Below are 19,940 nucleotides of genomic sequence, written 5' to 3'. Positions count from 1 at the left end.
AGTCTAGCAGAATGTGATTTAATGCATGCCTTGAGGTGGATAACATAAACACCACATGTTCAGGTAGAGTGGAACTCTGTGTCCAAATAATGAGCTAAGCCTACCCCATCACATCCATCTCCATTTATCACTCAATTTATGGCTTTGATATTTATTTGATATTGATCACTGGCTGCTAATTGTGTGTGTCTTATGCTTTCAACTACAGAATAAAAACCTCGAAGCCAAATATTTATCTCATTTTTGTCCCCCACAGAACTTATCCACCCAGTGATAGCAAGTGCACAATCGATACATCTTAGTAAACTGGTTAGATTGTTTTAATTGTAAACGCGTTCAAAGATCCCAGGTTAGAAGGGGCTTTGGATATTTGCTCCTCATATAAAATAATTCCAAAAGCATATAAATATATTCCTTTTTCTTTATATCCCTTGGCAAAGGGAATAGGGGAAGATGACAGGTGGGAAAAGACAGGAGGAAGGGATTATAATGAGGCAAGCGAGAACTTCTGAAAATGATAAATATGTTCATTATGTTGTAGTATGGTGATGGTTTCACAGGTGCATGCACGTGGCAAAATTTATCAAACTGTATGTTTTAAACAGGTGTAATTAATTTATGCCAATTAGACCCAATAAAGCTATAAAAATAATGCAGGCAGATACAGATCAAATCAAGATGGAAAATGTCTTGGGGGAGGAAAAATATCAACAAAGAGAGTGTTAATAAGGAGAATTGAACTGTGAGACTCTCCAATTCAGACACTGCTAAGGGTCCATCAAAGCAAGGACACAACCAAAGAAGCATTTTAGAAGGATCTGCGGGAAGCACTGTAGAAGAATGCATTAGATGATGGGCAAGCCTGGAGGCAAAGGGGGAACAGTTAGGAGGTCACTGCAAGGGTCTCGCCTGGGCGAAGGCAGTGGAGATGGAGAGAAGGTATAGAATCAAACGATATCAGGAAGACAGAATAGATAGATTTGTCCCAAGGCTACAGAGAAACACTGGTGCTAAGGATGGATTGCCTTGACTTCTGTAGCCTAGGAGAGTGAGGGGTGCCATTAAGAGAGATTTAAAGAAAAAAAAAAACTTCGAGGAGAGGTCAGTACCACAAAGGGCTTTATCATCAGTCTAGAATGACCCAGAGAAGTTAAGCATCTTAGAACAAAAGATACCAACGTCAGGTAAGCGCATAAAACACTGCGCTTAGTCCATCCGTGTAACCCCCAAATTATTGAAGGGCCTATGCTTATAGACTGACCCAAATGTCCAACAGCTTGACAACAGGTAGGCAAACCATGGTTCTACCCAGTGGGTGCACTCACTACCAAGTAGGACCGAATATAATATATTTGAAGATTATGTACAAAATAATATTGCAAGCTAATCTAAATCTTTTCTGTTTAGAATAAAATATTGTGTGCCCACAAAGATTTCAGCAAGTGTTTAACACCCAGAAAAGTATTCAAGAAATAAAACATAATCAGACCACAATGAAAAAAAAATCCAAGGATGGTAACTCCTCCACCACTTCCACGTTTACTGCCCTCACTGGCAACAAATTCTTCCAGTTGGACAAATATTTTATTGGTAGAAAATGTGAGCTCCTCTCCATGTATTGTCACATGAAGGCTCTCAAACCTGTACAAAATCATTTAAATATTCAAAAATTTCCTTAGAGTCCTTTCCAGGCTTGAGTGAAAAACATAACAATAAAAAAATAAAAATAAAAATTTCCTTAGAGTCCTAAGTGAAATCTATACACCCTATTGACAAGCCAAGGGATTGGTAATTTTTCATGAACTGGGGGGAGGGTAAAAGCTACTTATTATGCGCTAATCATAGAGAACTTAGGCAGATCACTAGTTTTTATCATGTTTAGATATGAAAACAGTAGACTGGCCAAGGTAGATAGTTATGAGAGAGAAAAATTCTAAAACCCAGATCTCTTGAGCCAGTGTTCCTCTATCATCAAGTCCATGCAGTAATAAATGTTTGCAGAGTCTGCTGGATCAAATCAAATTTGTGCGTGTCCTGCTCTCCAACAAATGAGCATCACTTAATCATGTTGCACATACAGTATATCAAAAGCCTTTCACATTGGTCCACGATGGGCTGGAAACTCACAAAACTGTTTCTTTACCAAAAACAGCACGAGAATGATGCCTTAGGGCACAGCCGGTTTGAAAGCGTTAATGTAGTCAAAAGAGTCCAACTAGTTCCACTTAATGACCGCTAACATGCACAAAAAACTCCAGTTATACAAGTCTGAATGGCTTTTTAATATTTTTGTGAGAAAAATGTCCTTAGTGTGAGGCAATTATAATAGTGCTCTATTGGCTTTGGTACTTATTTCCTAACCTCAGGAAGTAAAGAGTGCCAGTTTGACATTACCATGATTACCAATTTTACGCCTGAAAACTGACAGGGCACAAAATTAAACAAAATAATGGTGTCAGAGGGTAAAACTATTATCACAGTCACCAGGATGATTCATCCCAGTAAAGGCTTTGGTTTGCAATTTTCCATGAAACTTTAAGTTGAGATTAAATATCACAATTAAATGCTAAAACTAAACTCACGTTATGGTATGAGTGAAGACTGTAAGTTCCAAGTTCAACAATATGCCAACTTAGATATCCTGATGGCAAAATGTGGAAAAACGTCCTCACTTTGGTTGTGGTGGGGGGAAAGTAGATATAAAGCTATAAGAAATTTCAGTCCTCCTACTTGAAGGAAGTACTACTAACCAAGTCACATCTCATGCAAATATTAATAGACGGCTAAGTCATAAGAAACGTGAAATTATGTCTTTGTGACTCACGTTTCTCCTGGACATACAGATAGCCTTCCATCGTCCACTGGCTGGGTGGTCTGTAGTCCTGGTTGGCAGATTTCATCCTTTGCATCAATCGCTCTACCTCTTGTCGAGTACTTTCAAAATTATTCCTTGTCTTAAGTAAACAGAAACAATAATTTCAGTCATTGTTTTCTACTAAGTTTCGGGAACACCCAGACTAATATTTTGTTTTGCTTTTATTTATTTTTGAGACAGAGTGTTACTCTGTCAACCAGGTGTGATTATGGCTCACTGCAGCCTTTTTTTTTTTTTTTTTTTTTTTTTTTTTTTTGAGACGGAGTCTCGCTCTGTCGCCCAGGCTGGAGTGCAGTGGCGCAATCTCGGCTCACTGCAAGCTCCGCCTCCCGGGTTCACGCCATTCTCCTGCCTCAGCCTCTCCGAGTAGCTGGGACTACAGGCGCCCGCCACCACGCCCGGCTAATTTTTTTGTATTTTTAGTAGAGACGGGGTTATCACCGTGGTCTCGATCTCCTGACCTCGTGATCCGCCCGCCTCGGCCTCCCAAAGTGCTGGGATTACAAGCGTGAGCCACCGCGCCCGGCCTCCTGGGCTCAAGTGATCCTCCTGCCTCAGTCCCCACAAGCAGCTGGAACTGTAGGCACACACCACCACACCCGACTAATTTTTTGTAGAGATGGGGTCTCACTATGTTTCCCAGGCTGGTCTCAAATTACTGGGCTTAAGCAATTTGTTCGCCTCCCAAAGTGCTGGGATTACAGGTGTGAGCCACCTGACCAGCCCAGAAAAATGTTTCAAAACTGCAAATCGCACAAATATGACCTTGATTCTTTTGGCACTATTCACCACATCTGTATCTTTGTGATGTTGGGTCCCAAGGTCTGATTTTGAACTGATTTAGTGAAAACTTCTCTGAATGACCTTTTGCATGTTTCTCCTTGAATCTCTCTCTCTCTCTTTCTCTCTCTGTGGGTGTGTGTGTGACTTTCTTCCTATTTTCACACTCTAACATTATTACTTAGGGGGTAAACTATGGCAATTAAAAATATAGGATGCACTACATAAAATTTGAATTCCCTAAATACCTAAGGTAAAAAACAGGCTGGGCGCGGTGGCTCACGCTTGTAATCCCAGCACTTTGGGAGGCTGAAGCGGGCGGATCACCAGGTCAGGAGATCGAGACCACAGTGAAACCTCGTCTCTACTAAAAATACAAAAAAATTAGCCGGGCGTGGTGGTGGGCGCCTGTAGTCCCAGCTACTCGGAGAGGCTGAGGCAGGAGAATGGCGTGAACCCGGGAGGCGGAGTTTGCGGTGAGCCGAGATTGCGCCACTGCACACCAGCCTGGGCGACAGAGCGAGACTCCGTCTCAAAAAAAAAAAAAAAAACAAAAACAGATAATATAGAGACTTAGTTTCTTTTGAGGGAAAAACACAAAATAAATTCATATACTTTTGATATATGTGGCATTGAACAAATTAAGAAAAGAAGTTTGTTACCACAGTTCCAAAGGCTATTTTCGAAGAAACATCATGTAGCTTGGTTTACTAGCACAGGTATTAAGAGGTGAGTGTATAAATTAACTTATAAAAATCAATAGGTTTCCAAGTTCTAACTTCTTCTGTTACAAGAAATAGATTACTCAGTTTAAATAAAGTTTATTTAAGCTATAGGAAGAATCAGGCTTTTCTCTATGAATACCTCTTTTGCATTACCTCAAAAATATGCTTCTGAAGATATAATAATCACCACCACCTAAATCTAAGGAGTTTATGCCCCATTTAAAAAAAAAAATCTCAAAATCAGGAAAATTTTCTTGTCACTTTCACTATTTTTGTCTTTCAAACAAAAGGGTCTAATTTTTTTTTCTCCACTTCCTTACTTCTCTCCTGTTCCTGAATCCTAGGAATCTTAATGTAATTTTATTTAATGTGGAATTAAATCATAAAAATACTTCAGCTTTTATAATTTTTGCTTTTAATAGTAACTGTAAAAGCCTAAATACATTCCATATGGAAAAACAATAGAATGAATTAAAGATGAAATTGATTCTGCTAGAAAATCTAAGTTAAATAAAAGCTAAAACTCAAAACACAAGGGAATAAATCCCCTCACATATTTCTTATGGGACATTCTAACTCTGTAGCTTTATTTACTGGACATTTCCACAACGGCAAGAACCAGATAAGCAGAAAAACATACGCTTTGTAGAAAATTAAGTGAAGGTTTTCCAAATGATTTGGGCTATATAGTACTTGGCAGTCAGGGTTTCAGTTATAGTAAAACCTCAACAATTAGGACATCATTATTTGTCAGGTTTGATAATGTGAAATGGGTTGGCTCAACTTTTGGGTGTGTTTTTATTTCAATGCAAGGGTTGCTCAGCATTTGAACATCAGAATTTGTATAACTATGCAATCAGAGACTAAAAGGATTCATTAGACAACTTTACAAAATAAATTCTGATAGAAATAGATGCCCTGTATGGAAATAATTCTCACTTTTAGAAAATTTTTTTTATTTTGTATTTATTTTTTCTTATTGTTTTTTTCAGGTTAGACGGGTAATGTGCTGAGATTGTAACAAGGTTCAGTGGGTGGCACATTTCACACGTGTGCGTGAACACCCGAACATCATGCCCACGAACTACAAAAGGATCTCTCACTTATGTTTTAAAGCAGTTATTCTGAATGCCTCAAAACGACATTCGAACTTGTTATTTGAAAATAATAAACAGCACGTATTTTACATTCAATTTCAGAGAAAGATGAGATCTTTGTTATTAAAGTACAATCTTTCATTTCACAAATAAAGAAATTTTGTTCTCTTAAAAATGAGACTTTTCAGGCTAGGCACGGTGGGTCACACCTGTAATCCCAGCACTTGGGAGGCCACGGCGGGTGGATCACCTGAGGTCGGGTTCGAGACCAGCCTGACCAACATGGTGAAACCCCGTCTCTACTAAAAATACAAAATTAGCCAGGTGTAGTGGTGCATGCCTGTAATCCCAGCTATTCGGGAAGCTGAGGCAGGAGAATCACTTGAACCCGGGAGGCGGAGGTTGCGGTGAGCCAAGATCATGCCATTGTACTCCAGCCTGGGTGATGACCGAAACTCCATCTAAAAAAAACAAGACTCCTCTAAGGTCTTATTTTCTTATTTCCAGTATTTTCTTTTCTAGTTTTCTTGAGGTATAATTTACAAATAAAAATTGTATAGTCAACATGTACAATGTGGTTTTAATACATGTATACATTATGAAATTACCACAATCAAGTTAATCACCACAGTTACCATCTGTGTATGCTGAGAACATTTAAGACCTAAACTCTTAATAAATTTCAAGTATGCAATACAGTATTATTACCTATAGCCACCACACTGCAAATTAGCTCTCCAAACTTATTCATCCTGCATCACCCAGTAAATTAACAAGAACACTGGATGAAGGCAAAAGTTAATAAATTTTCAGGTGTCTCCAACTGGGTAATATTTATTTTTATAAAATTTGCTAGTATAAATTTTTCTAACTAAGATTAGGGTTTTGTGGGGTGTATTTTCCACTAGCAGCTAGAAAAAAAATTGTAATATATTTATAAAGTGGTTTTTCTCAATTCTTGAATTTTACTGTACTTAGGCAAGTATTCGAAAGATTCCAAGGTTTAACTTGGTTATAACTTAGTTGCCCTGTGAAATCAGATTTGCTGAGAGACAGTAAGAACAGGTATACTCTTACATTCTGCAAGTTGAACTGCAGCTGTTGCTTATACGGTGCAAATTCCTGGGCAAGTTCATATCCCTCGTGGTAAAAAGTAAATAAGCCCTGAAGAAATGACAAAAGCTGCAAAGATAAAGAGATAAACCATGAAAATGTGTTTTGATGATCATTTAGTGATATAAAATAGGGAGAAAATTATATTTCATTATAATTCCTCAAACTGATACATTTTCAATGGCTTTGGCAAGGCAGGCAATAGATTTACGATTATAAAACAGAAACCACAAAAGGATTTTTATTTCCTTTTTGGTAGACAGTAATTTAACTTTTGAGGCTGATCAAGGACATTTGCCATGTTAACTATTCTGCTATTCAAATGCATTGAAGGAATATCCAGAAGACACCACTAAGATAATGACTAAAGTATAATAGCATAGATCCCACCCTGGAAGAACTTCTAATCAAAACAAGGGGATAAAAGATGTGCGATGTAAGGAAGACCAAACCAGTAAATCACAGATAAGAAGTATCCCAGGGAAGGAATGAGAATTTGGTCAGATGAAATGAAGAAAAAGTATCACAAGGTGGCAGTACTGATTTGGGTATTGAATAGACAACATTTTAGCAAAGGAATGGGAAGAACATAAAACAGAGGGAAGTGGTGAGCAAAATCACTGAACTAGGTAACACAGGTTTTTCATTTCAGAGAAAGTAAAATCTTCACAAAGTCATAATTTCTAAGATCCTAACCTTCTAATCTCAAATTCATATGTGCATTTATGTTTTTATCCATAAAATAAGACAGGCTGTCCATGGAATTACAGGACACAGGTAATATGGAACGTTATATTGGGAAAAAAATTATGTAAGCATTTTCATTTCATTCACAGGGATTTTATTTCACAGACTTGTCTACTAACCTAATCTTTCCCACAACCTCTTCCTGCAATAAAGTTAGAAAACATTTTTGAAAAGTCACTCATGATGTACCTGTAACTTATTATTTTAAATTAAGGAAGAAACACAATTTGAAACCATTTTCTCATGTAAATAACATGCAGCCACCTCCTCTGTCTGGGTAGGCAGGGAGGATTCAGCTAAGCATCAACTGGTTACATGTGCTATGATTTCCAACAGATAAACACTGGTTCTATCTGAAAACAATGACCTCATGCTTTTCTTCCTACAAACAAGTCAAGTTCATACAAAGTCATGTTCATTTCAGAAAACGTTTTCAAACCATTTTTGTCGTTATATTTTAAGGACTTTTCTTCTCTTGTTCAAACAGTCCTTATATTGCACCAAAATGTAGCATTTGGCCTTTTATAATTATTTTACACTGTCAGTTTTACATCAACTAATACATTATCAAACCTAAATATTCAATAGATTATCTTAAAATGATGCTATGTTTGTCAAATTATCCAATAAAATATATAGTCTACCTGAATGCATATAATATGGCACAAACAAAACTGCAGCTTAAATTGGATCAAAAATACCTTTAATAAAGGTTTGCATATATAAATTCAGAGTTTTTCAGAGAGAAAAGAAAATATTTTCGAAATAGATACAACAGTAGTCTTCTGAACATCCAACTAACAGATTATGAAGTTGCTAAGGAAGTACTGTTTCATGTTTGACCATTTATAATTATTCCACAATTAAACTGTCTCATTACAAACTGGATGCCCCACAAAGCAGGTGCTACTTTAAAATCATCATCGATACAAAAGTTAATTAAACTTGTAAAGAAGATTTTAAGAATATCTGTGATAAATCTTTCTATAAAACAACGAATCCCCTGAGATCCATCTTTTCTAATATTCTTGGTTTCTAGGACATGGAAAAAAGACACAGCACGCTGATATTTTCAGAAGCATGAAGTAAACCATTCAGAACCACACCTAGAACATTGCTAAAAATTCTAACAAGTGGTCAATTATGATTCTTTGGCCACAGAAGTTTCCAGTACATTCAAACTGCTATGCCATAGCTTGATGCTCCAGTCCTAAAGTACTAATACTAATCTGAAATATGAAATCCAAAACACTCCAAAATGCAAAATTTTTAGAGCACTGTCATGATACCACAAGTGAAAAAATCTGCACCTGATACTTTTGCTTTCCGGTGGTTTAATATACACAAACTGTGCTTCATGCACAAAATTATTAAGAATATTGTATAAAGTAAAATTATCTTGAGGCTATGTGTATGAGGTATATAGGAAACATAATGACTTTCGTGTTTAGACTTGGGTCCAATTCCCAAGATATCTCATTATGTCTATGCAAATATCCCAAAATATGAAAAAAATTGGACACTTCTAGTCCTAAGCATTTTGGATAAGGAATGTCAATGTGTATTCTATCTCAAAAGATCAGACATCTGGAGAAGATGCTGGGTGCGCTCCATGGAACTACCTGTGAGACACTCCCTCACGTGAAGGGCCACTTCATGCTTGCAGATTCACTGAACCACATGTGGGTCTTCCTAACCAAAACTCTTATGGACATATTTTGACACAGATTTTGGTAAACCAATATTTCCCACTAAACTCTGCTTTTAAATTCTTAATCATGTTCTAAAAAATAAGATCCTGGTACCTTCACCTTATTCAGATTATTCTATATCCTCAGCATTTTATATGCAGCCAACTTCAGTCAAGAGGAAAATAAACCCATGGGCAGCTTCTAGCAGAATTCAGATTCACTTGGTAGCAGACAAATACCTTTTAATCTCACAATGCATGCTGAGCACCCACTAGGAAATGTACAATCCTATGGAAGGCACATAAGAATTATATACAAAAAAACCATCCACCTTTTCCTTTTTATTCCACATCTTTGGAAGCAGCATTTGGGTTTATCGAAGATTCCATTATGCAATATCTGCCTCTAGATGGCAGCAAAGTTAAACGTTTTATCGGTTTGAATATATACTTGTTCATTTCATCCTCTACAAAATTCCAGGATGTGAAATGAAAGGACTGAACAGGACAGCCTGAAAAGCTTTAAGAATCGCGCTTCCCACATATCATTTTCTTTGGTGAATCTGCCTGAATGGCTGGGATGTGAGGAAAAAACTACGGTTTCAGTTTACCCTAAAGTAAATTTGACCTTTAAAATAATTAACAGTAATGGTAATAACAACTACAAACTCCTAGATAGACAGAATAGGTTTGAATACTAAGAAAGTTCCCTTTATCACTGAGGAAATCTCATATAGCACTTTATTATTCCCAAGGGTATAGACCCAAATTACTTGTCACTCCAATAACCCAACCAATTGGAAATATTGATACCATACTTAACAGATAAATAATCTTTTAAAACAACCCCATTACAAGCCAGAAAAGGAACAATATTCAAAATTTAAAACTCATGCTTTAATGTACACTGTCATGAAAATTGAAAGAAAACTCACAGAATGGGAGAATACATTTACAAAAATCATTTATCTGATAAGGGGCTTGTGTACAGAATATATAAACAACTCTTACAATTAAACAACAAAAAGACAACCTAGTTTAAAAATAGGCAAAGAAACCAAATAGACATTTCTTGAAAGAAAATATATGAATGGTCAAAAAGCATTTGAGAGATTCTTGAATTATTAGTCATCAGAGAAATCGAAATCAAAACCACAGTGAAGTCTAAGTTCAGCTCTCTAGGATGGCTAGACTCAAAAAGTGAGATAATAGCAAGTGTGTGTGAGGGACATGGAGAAACTGTATCCCTCATATATCACTGGTGGGAGCGTCAAGGGGTGCAGTTATTTTGGTAGTTCCTCAGATGGTGAAACATACAGTTACCACGTGACTCAGTAATTCTTCAAGAGAGGGAAAAACATGTATCTACACGAAAATTTGTACATGAATGTTTATAATAGGGGTCCCCAATCCCTGGGCTGCAGACCAGTAAAGGTCATTTGTGGCCGGTTAGGAACCCAACTGCATGGCAGGAGGTGAGACCTGAGTGAGCTCTGCCTCCTATCAGATCAGTGCTGGCATTAGATTCTCATAGGACAGTGAGGCCTACTGTGAACTGTGCCTGCGAGGGATCTAGGTTGCCTGCTCCTTATGAGAATCTAACTAATGCCTGATGATCTGAGGTGGAACAGGTTCATCCTGAAACCCTTCCCTCCCCATCAATTTTTTCATGGAAAAATTGTCTTCCATAAAACTGGTCTCTGGTGCCAAAAAGGTTGGGGACCGCTGGTTTATAACATTATTCATAATAGTGAAAAGGTACCAATCAACTAATATTTGGATAGGCAAAATGTGGTCTATCCATACAATAAAATATTATTTGGAAATGAAGTATTGCATGCTTTCAGACGGATGAACCTCGAAAAGCGCATCTGAGTAAAAAAGTCAATGACCAAAGGCCACGTATTACACAATTTCATTTGTATGAAAGGCCCAGAGTAGGCAAATTAATAGAGACAGAAAATAATTTGTGGTTTTTCAGGATTAGTGGTTGTGGGGTACACTGGGAATGATAGCTAAAGGATGTGAGGTTTATTTTTAAGGTGATGAAAATGCTTTAAATTTTTTTGTGGTGATTGTTGCACATATCTGTGAATATACTAAAGTTCCATTGAATTGTATAGTTTAAATGAGTTGTCTGTATGGTATGCGAATTATATCTTTATGAAGTTTTTTTTTTTTCTTTTTTGAGACAAGGTCTCACCCTTTCAGCCAGGCTGGAGTATAGTGGCATGATTAGAGTTCACTGCAGTTTTGACTTCCCAGGCTCAAGTGATCCTCCCACCTCAGCCCCCAAGTAACTAAGACACCATGCCCAACTAATTTTTGTAGAGGTGGGGTTTTGCCATGTTGCAAAGACTGGTTTTGAACTCCTCGGCTCAAACAATCCTCCCGCCTCGGCCTCTCAACTTGCTGGGATTACATGTGTGAGCAACCATGCCTGGCCTGAAGTTGTTTTTAAAAAATAAAAATAAATACTTCCCATACACAAAGCACCATAATGCACTATAAGAAATCAAAATGTTACATAGTTCCATCCTTTACATTTGGCCATCTAAACTTCTAAGATTAGAAAAGTAGGGCAAAGTCAAGGCATCAATTTTCACACTGTAAAAGTGTCAGGCCTGTGAGTTAAATCTGTAGTCTTTGCAATTCCCTGCCTGGAGGAAACTTAGAGATAAACAACTTAAAGGATACCTTCAAAATGACTACAGATTGCTTTAAGTCTAATGCATAGATGTGCAAAGGAGTTCATGGCATGAAAACGAAAGCATATACAAATCGAATCAAATAAATAATGAGAAACTTGAAGATAAAAAGAGAGCCAAGAATGGAAAGTGGCCAGTCAGTGCTGGCCTGGAAAAGACTACTTTTAAAATGGGAGGACAGAAGCACAAATGAATGAATGGACAAATACGTCCACTGATTAATAAAACAAAGCCGTGGCCATCCATCACCTTAGCACTGAAAAATGTCATTGGAATTCCTGAAAAGATGGATTTCTAAGCATTCAAGAGGATGGAATTCAGATGAAGAGGCCTGAGGTACACTTTCCTGGTAAAGGAACAGAGGCATTGACAATAGCCAGCTTATCCTTACAGCTCAATTGTAATAGAGCAGGTACTGTCACCAGCAAGGTGATAAAGCCCAGTAGAAGATACAAGATTGATTTCTACCAAACACATAGGATGTAGTTTTCTTACTTTTACAAAATTCTGTTCACTAAGTTCTATCACAAATTTCCAATTTTCAATAACAATACCCTGAACTTTAGATTTATCCAAGGACTGTTACAGATTTTATTTTTACTTAAAAGTTTTGTTGTTAAATTTTTAAAGAATGAATGCCCTTAGATTTTAAACAGGATAGAAATTTAACCTTTAGTCCTACGGAGTTTCAAAAAACAATGATGCTACCTTATTTTTTTCCCTTTTACTAAATTAAAGCTAACTGATTATGTTGAAAAAAAAAAATCACAAAGTTAAACTTTCAAAATCTGCTCCTCTATATACTAGCTGATGGATTTTTTAAAAAGACTTGGCTAGTAGCATTTCAATCTCAAAATTATTTAAGCTTTTTAAATTTAGAGACTCTAAAAAGTATATTATAGTATACATCTTGATAGTAACAAGCTAAAACATGTTAGCAAATTAGGCAAATTTTCTTCAGCAAAAAAATTTAAATTGAATTTAGCAGTCCAAGGGAAGAGCATCAAAAGCACTGTATTTTAGTTTATATATGATGATTTATTTTCATTTTCTGAATTAACTTTAAACATTAATACAAAAAGACTATAATGGAATCTAAAAGGAATACTGTAACATGAAAATGCTATTACAAAACTTACTCTAGGTGTATATTTAGAAGGCTAAAATTAAAATGTGTTCTTAAAAAAGCTACACAGGGCTTTAAAGCCACAACTAACAAAGGGATGCATAAATTTTGTTTTCATATCTAGCAATCATACTATAGGTGAGGTACACACTGGCTGGTGCCTTATTGACGCTAATGAAGTACCAGGTATAAGAGCTTTGTGCATTACCTGTGCTGGTTGATCCTCACTGTGATCCTAGGAACTACACATTATTTTTGTCTTCAATATACAGATAAAAACCTGAGGCAGAGAATTTGTAAAATGTGCCATATTTGCACAGCCGTAAGATGTGGAGCCAAATTCCATCTTATTCCAACTCATTTAACTATTACATTTTCTGTCTCTGCTTACCAAAGGTAAACCCCTTATTTTCTTCTAATTTTAAGGAATTAACATAACTACACTATATAATTTTCTAATCATCCATTTTATTTGGCCAGAGCAAATATTATCAGGAAGGATTAATTTCTGTAGTTAAGCAGCCACTGAGGAAGTGGTACTACGCCTTGACTTCAGAATTGGGTTCTAGGTTCCTATCTGCCACTTTAGGTTTGCGGCCTTAGGCAACCAACAATTTTTCTGTAACTTAGCTTCTTCATTTAACAACTACTTCATAATAATGCTGTTATGGATTTACATGAGCTAACACAGAGAAAACACATAGCACATAGTAGTTGCTCACAAAACGTCAATCCAACTAAGCAGGCTCAAAGGACATAAATCAACACACACACAAGTTTACAGCCGAATGAATCATAAGGCAGATGAGTCATAACAAGATTCCGTTTTCTAAGCCACAAACCTTTATGTACCATGAAATGCTGCTGAGACCCCTGGGCTCCCCCACAACTCTTATTTAAGCTGTTTGTGTTCAGAGTACTTCTAGAACTGCTTCTTCTAATCCATAAAAATTCTCATAAACCTCAGGCAGCTCTGAGCAGTAGGTGAATATTATAACCAATAGTCAGGAGATGTTTCTCCCTCCCTGATCTCTTTCCCCCATCATAGACCTAAACTTGCATATCTTCTTGACACATCTAAAAGGATGAGCCCACTGTTCAACAGAAACATAATATGAGCCACAAATGCAAGCCAATGTATAATTTACTAGTAAACATATTTAATTTTTATTTATTTTTTTGAGACAGACTCTCACTCTGTCGCCCAGGCTGGAGTGCAGTGGCGTGATTTCGGATCACTACAACCTCCGCCTCCAGGGTTCAAGTGATGCTCGTGCCTCAGCCTCCCAAGTAGCTGGGATTACAGGCACCCACCACTACGACTGGCTAATTTTTGTATTTTTAGTAGAGATGAGGTTTCACCATGTTGGCCAAGCTGGTCTTGAACTCCTCGTCTCAAGCGATCTGCCTGCCTCAGCCTCCCAAAGTGCTGGGATGACAGGCATAAGCCACTGTGCCCAGCTAGTAAACATATTTTAAATACTTGAAAAAAACAGTGAAATAAATTTGAATAACTTATTTTAATACAATATATCCAAAATAGCATTTCAACCTGTAATCAGAGGTATTAATGAGCTATTGTCCATTTTTTCATACTAAGATTCTGCAGGTTGCTGTTGATTTTATATTTACAGCACATCCTAACTTAGACTAGCTATGGGTAATTGCTACCATACAGAAGGGTGGGTGTAGAAATCACCAGTGAGCTATAATCCCTTTCTATATAAAATATAACAACCTGGAAAAAAGATGGCCTATAGAGAACTGAGTTTAAAAAGCTGATTTCAGGCCAGGCGTGGTGGGTCACGCCTGTAATCCCAGCACTTTAAGAGGCCAAAACAGGTGGATCACCTGAGGTCAGGAGTTCAAGACCAGCCTGGCCAACATGGTGAAACCCTGTCTCTACTAAAAATATAAAAATTAGCCGGGTGTGGTGGTGCACGCCTGTAATTTCAGCTACTCGTTCAGGAGACTGAGGCAGGAGAATCACTGAAACCTGGCAGGTGGAGGTTGCAGTGAGCTGAGATTATGCCACTGCACTCCAGCCTAGGCAACAGGGCGAAACTCCATCTCAAAAACACCAAACACAAACAAAAAAATTGATTTCAGGTATGCTTTTAAAACAATAACACGTAGCTTATTTATAAATAATACATGAATGTCCCCTTTTAGTTCATGTGTCAGACCTAGTTTTTCTTTAGAATAATGTCAATGTAGGATTATTTATTTATTTATTTATTTGTTTATTTATTTATTTAGACAGCGTGTTACTCTGTCGCCCAGGCTGGAGTCCAGCAGCACAATTTTGGATCACTGCAACCTCCATCTCCCAGGTTCAAGCAATTCTCGTGCATCAGCCTCCCGAGTAGCTTAGACTACAGGCACACACCACCACACCCAGCCAATTTTTGTATTTTTAGTAGAGATGGGGTTTCATCATTTTGGTCAGGCTGGTCTTGGACTCCTGACCTCAAGCAATCCACCCGCCTCGGCCTCCCAAAGTGCTGGGATTACAGGCGTCGGCCACTGTGCCTAGCCAGAATATTTATTCTTAATAGCACATGAATATTGTATAGAAGTTTTATGACAAGCAGTAGGATCTTGATATTGATTAAAACAATGTAAAATAATCTCCAAAATACCATCATAAGGTAAGAATATTATTTCATGAATCACTATCCCCTGTTCATATTTTCTATTGGATATCTTACAATCTGTAGAAGATATATCCCATTCCCAGGGCATTTGCTTTACTCTAATGCTTATTTGTTACAATAATCTGGGCTAAAACTAGAATAGACTACTAGATTTCTGCAACACACAACAGCAATGCAAACAAGAATTGGATTTCTAAAGAATAAAACCGGCAAAGACATTAAAGTGTTTTCATGTCTTTTTATGTTTATAGCTCTTGGGAGCTTTGTTTTACCACTTTTCTCCTCCAAATTAATTTGTAAATACATAACCTAAAGATCGACACACATACTCCTGCTTCATTGATCCCATTTCTATTCTCATTGTTCAAATGGATATTAAGTACAACTCCATGGATGAGACTCTGAGGCTAGAAATGAGGACGAGACCAAACTGACAGTACTATTTGGTTTGGCCAGACGCTCTACTAGGAAAAACACAGCAGCCAGGAAAATATTTTGGAAGAAGGACAAATTTAACATCAATTTTGACTGTGGTGTCATAAGAAAGGCATGCATGACAGAAGACTTATCAGGACATCATAGCTTCAGATAAGGTAGAAGGAAGAAAACACATTTCAATTGAAAGACGGCCTCTACTTCTCTACTGTATTTTTACAGGAATTCATAAATTCTTGTCATTCCTTCTGCCACCTGTGAACGAACATTTTTTTACAATCTCCTCTTTATACACCTGATGTCATCTTACAGAATGTTCTAGTTCACTGTTCCCAGACAGGATGGGCTATAAAAGAGACTTAGGGAAACAAGTGACTCCCATAGCATCTTCCAAGAGGAATAAAGGCATACAGATGTGAAAGGATTATTCCAGGTGTGAGAAGAAACAACAGCACAGCAGATCAGCACAGTGTGTGAAGGAAATGGGAAGACACAAGGAAGGAATATGCAGAAAAACTGTCAGAATTAATGGAGTTTCAGATGGTTTGGTGTCAAGAAGAGCCGAAATTCAAAAATCCCAAGGGGCAGGCTCTAGGGAAGTAGTTTGCTAGCAAGAAGTGAGGCTTCAAAACCCATGGTGGGATTCTGGGGTGGGACTTAGTCAATGGGAAGGGGAACAGGAACCGTTAAGTAGTGGTCATCTTCCTAGAATAGGAAATGTTAGGCTGGCTAGTTGTCCATGAGCCCCAGATGAGCTTCAGAACATTCTCTAGGTCATATAAAGTTTAATCAGATCCTTAAAGGGTCCACTATATAAGAGGATAATCCTAGGGGATTTAAGGATTAAGCTGTTTGGTAAACAGAACTTGAACTTCAGTTATTCTAAATAAAAGGTAAAAGTTAAATCCCTGAGCCTGAGTGGTGGTCTTCAGCTCCTTAATCTTTCTAGCTGGAAGCTGGTCTTGCAAATGTGCCTACTGCCTAGTTTACAGGAGAGAGTCAGTAGGCTCCAACTAAAGGAAGAGGTCCTGGAAGCCAGGTTGGGCCTGATAACTGTCCCCAACCTCTGCTCTGTCTCAGTTTTCCATTATCTTTAGGGGATAGTTGGTGGATTTTCATTAGAAAATGATTTATGTGAAATATATTTTATAATGTTGTCTTCCTTTCCCTCTCCTTATCATATCCACTAATATGGAAACAGAGTATTTTATGTTTTATTATGAATGGATTTTTTAAAGGACTGACATAGGAAGAAAATAATGGCTTAAATTCGATATTTGATTACTTACACATTTATTAACCCTATCCTCTGATCTCATAGGAATTGAAGAATGCAGACAACAGATCACCTGACTCTAGAGCAAACCTTTATTCATCATACACGCCACTTTGTCAAGATGCCTATTTAGGCAATATTGGAACACATTAGGGTATCACTTGAAAAAAATGCTAAAAAATGAAATAAGCTTATAAAGACCAGCCACCTGTTCTTTTCTGTAATGCAGTTTACATTAGGAAATCCACTACATTTTACACTGACTTAGGAAAATAAATGACTTCATAGGAAAGTCAAGCAGATCCAAGCCCTGTGAGGAAGGGGAGCACAGAACAAAGGGGAAAACAGAGCCTTTGGTTTTCCCTCTCCGTCTAAAGGTTTGCTAAATGGGTCACTGTACTGGTGAAGTGTATTCATTCATCTATAGATAATGCACATCCTCTTTCTAAAAAATTTCTTTAATTAATACACTTTATTTTTAGAGCAGTTTTAGGTTTGCCAAAAAATGAGTGGAAAGAATGAAGTTCCCTTATGCCCTCTCAGCTCACCTGTCCCCCACCACCTCTGTACCCCCCTCCCGCCAACAGCTTCCTCTCTTATTAGCATCTTGCATTTCTGTGGTACATTTTTTATAGCCGAAGAGGCAATGCTAATGCATTTATATTAACTGAATCCATAGTATACATTAGGGCTCAGTTTTTGCACTACACATTCTATGGGTTTTGACAAATGTATAACGGTATTCTCATCCATCAATACTCTATTGTACAAAAGAGTTCCACTGTCCTAAAAGTCCCCTGTGCTCCACTTGTTCATCCCTTCCCTACGCTCCTTTTATTTTTATCAGTCATAATTTTCAAGAAAAATTATATATTATAGAAAAAACAGTGTATTTTTTTTCCATAGATTGTTTTGAGCCTACCATTTTTATAAAAAAACTGAAACTTACCGGTTCAACAAATTCAAACTTCTTTTTTTCTTGGACCTCTTGAATTTTGAAGACATATTCTAATGATGCTTCATAGAAGTTCTGATGTTCTCGGTCAATTTGTGTATCTGCCTAAAGAGAAAAACCAGAGGGTGATTACTGATGGTTCTACATAGAGAGGGACTCAATTCCTGATCTGGTATCTTTATTAAAAAGTAACTCCTACAAAAAGTTTAACACAGCACTTATTATAGTCCTTGCCTAAAAGGGCTTATAGTGTATGGGGCAGGAGATACACACACAGACAGACACATACACACACACAGTAAGTACACAATACCCATTGCAGTAAAAAAACAAAAACAAAACAATATTACAAGAGGGGTATATAAATGTAAATGAAAAATTACTGGATCATAGAAGGATGGATAAAATTCAAAATTATGGGACAAAATGGTGGTATTTGAGTTGAATCTTAAGACAAACAACTGACTTCATTGCCAAAAATATAAAAAAAGCAGGGGCCGTTTTCCTGAAAAAGTAGAGGCATGAAGGAGACAGATTTGACTGCAGTATGAACACATGGAGAAGAAGAGGGAGAAGTGAGGACAGCATCATATTATAAAGTATCTTGGATGCTGCATAACAAATTAGGATTTTAATGGTGGGAGACGCATCTAAGAATATTAAGCAGGAGAGCCACTTCATTAGGTAAGATCTTAGGTAACACTGGTAGCAGAGTCAAACAAATAAACAGACAAATAAAAATTCAATGGCTCTAACCTGATGAATCATGCTTTGCCAATGCCATGCACTTTTATTATATCTGATTGCAATAAGGTTCTATTGACAAAGTATGACAGAGTATTACTGAGGTGATTTAATTTTCTTTTAGACAATGCATCTCTCTTCCCTCTTCTCTGCCTATCACCCTCAGATGCACTCTTTAAAAAGTGACTTTAGTTTAGCAGAGAGACATGACTTACTTTTCTTGCCCACCTCTACCTTCCTTGTCGCCAGCTGGATGTTACAAAAGCAGATGGAAAGAAGGGGCTCTCTGGAGTACTAAGTATCCATTGACACCAATTTGGGGATAGAAAACTTGAAGCCATTTATAATGGTAGTTTCACAAACAAAATTTTTGAAAAAAAAAGATTTTATTGGTAAGACTTCCAGTTAACAGAACCTATTAGTAATTAAGTTTTGGAGGAGTAAAAAATTATACATGTACTTTCAACTGTGCAGGGAGTAGGTGCCCCTAACCCCCATGTTGTTCAAGAATCAGCTGTAATTATATATACTCATTATGCATTTCATTAGGCAATTACAAATAATTCAATACTACCAGCAACTCACTAGAGATGTTTAAAGTTGAGTATTCTAAATTTTTAAGCTAATAAATGTGAAGAAAGTATAAATCAGGCAGGAGATTTGAACCCAAAACTTTTCAGCTCCCAGACATCATTTATGAAAGATAGAGGTGCAAACAAAAAGAACATCAGTATTCCACACAAATCATATTTCTTTTCTTCTTACCATCACTTATTGGAACACACTATACACATAAGAATTAATTAATTTAGTAATGAGGGATAGGTGTTAATAAATGTTTAACAACTGGATCTCTGGGGAGAAAAGCCTGGTTTGCAGTATTTGTGGTTTCTGTGGTACAAATATCGCCAAAATGGCCAGTTTCAAAACACAAACTCAACATCGCAGAATGTGGAAGCTGGAAAGAGATGCAGGAAAGCGGATCTTTGGAGGGAGTCTCAGCACACTACTG

The 19,940-nt window shown here is 37.2% G+C and overlaps 1 protein-coding gene and 1 non-coding gene across 2 annotated transcripts in view; both read right to left on the bottom strand.

Moving 5' to 3' along the window:
• ARHGAP42 (Rho GTPase activating protein 42) overlaps positions 1–19,940 on the bottom strand; it is a 316,155-nt gene that overhangs the window by 50,901 nt on the left and 245,314 nt on the right. The window contains exons 6-8 of the mRNA XM_055272874.2: positions 18,179–18,289; positions 6,555–6,659; positions 2,825–2,954 (exon numbers count right to left, since the gene is read on the bottom strand). Of these exons, the coding sequence (XP_055128849.1) occupies positions 2,825–2,954; positions 6,555–6,659; positions 18,179–18,289 (346 nt within the window). The remainder of the gene's footprint in view (positions 1–2,824; positions 2,955–6,554; positions 6,660–18,178; positions 18,290–19,940) is intronic.
• Positions 5,372–5,476, bottom strand: LOC129479989 (small nucleolar RNA U13). The gene has a single exon (XR_008656903.1). It is a non-coding gene; the product is annotated as a small nucleolar RNA U13 (small nucleolar RNA).

This window comes from Symphalangus syndactylus, chromosome 3, assembly GCF_028878055.3.
Source record: "Symphalangus syndactylus isolate Jambi chromosome 3, NHGRI_mSymSyn1-v2.1_pri, whole genome shotgun sequence".
In the NCBI taxonomy this organism is placed as follows: domain Eukaryota; kingdom Metazoa; phylum Chordata; class Mammalia; order Primates; family Hylobatidae; genus Symphalangus; species Symphalangus syndactylus.
This window is presented reverse-complemented; position numbering and strand designations above follow the sequence as displayed.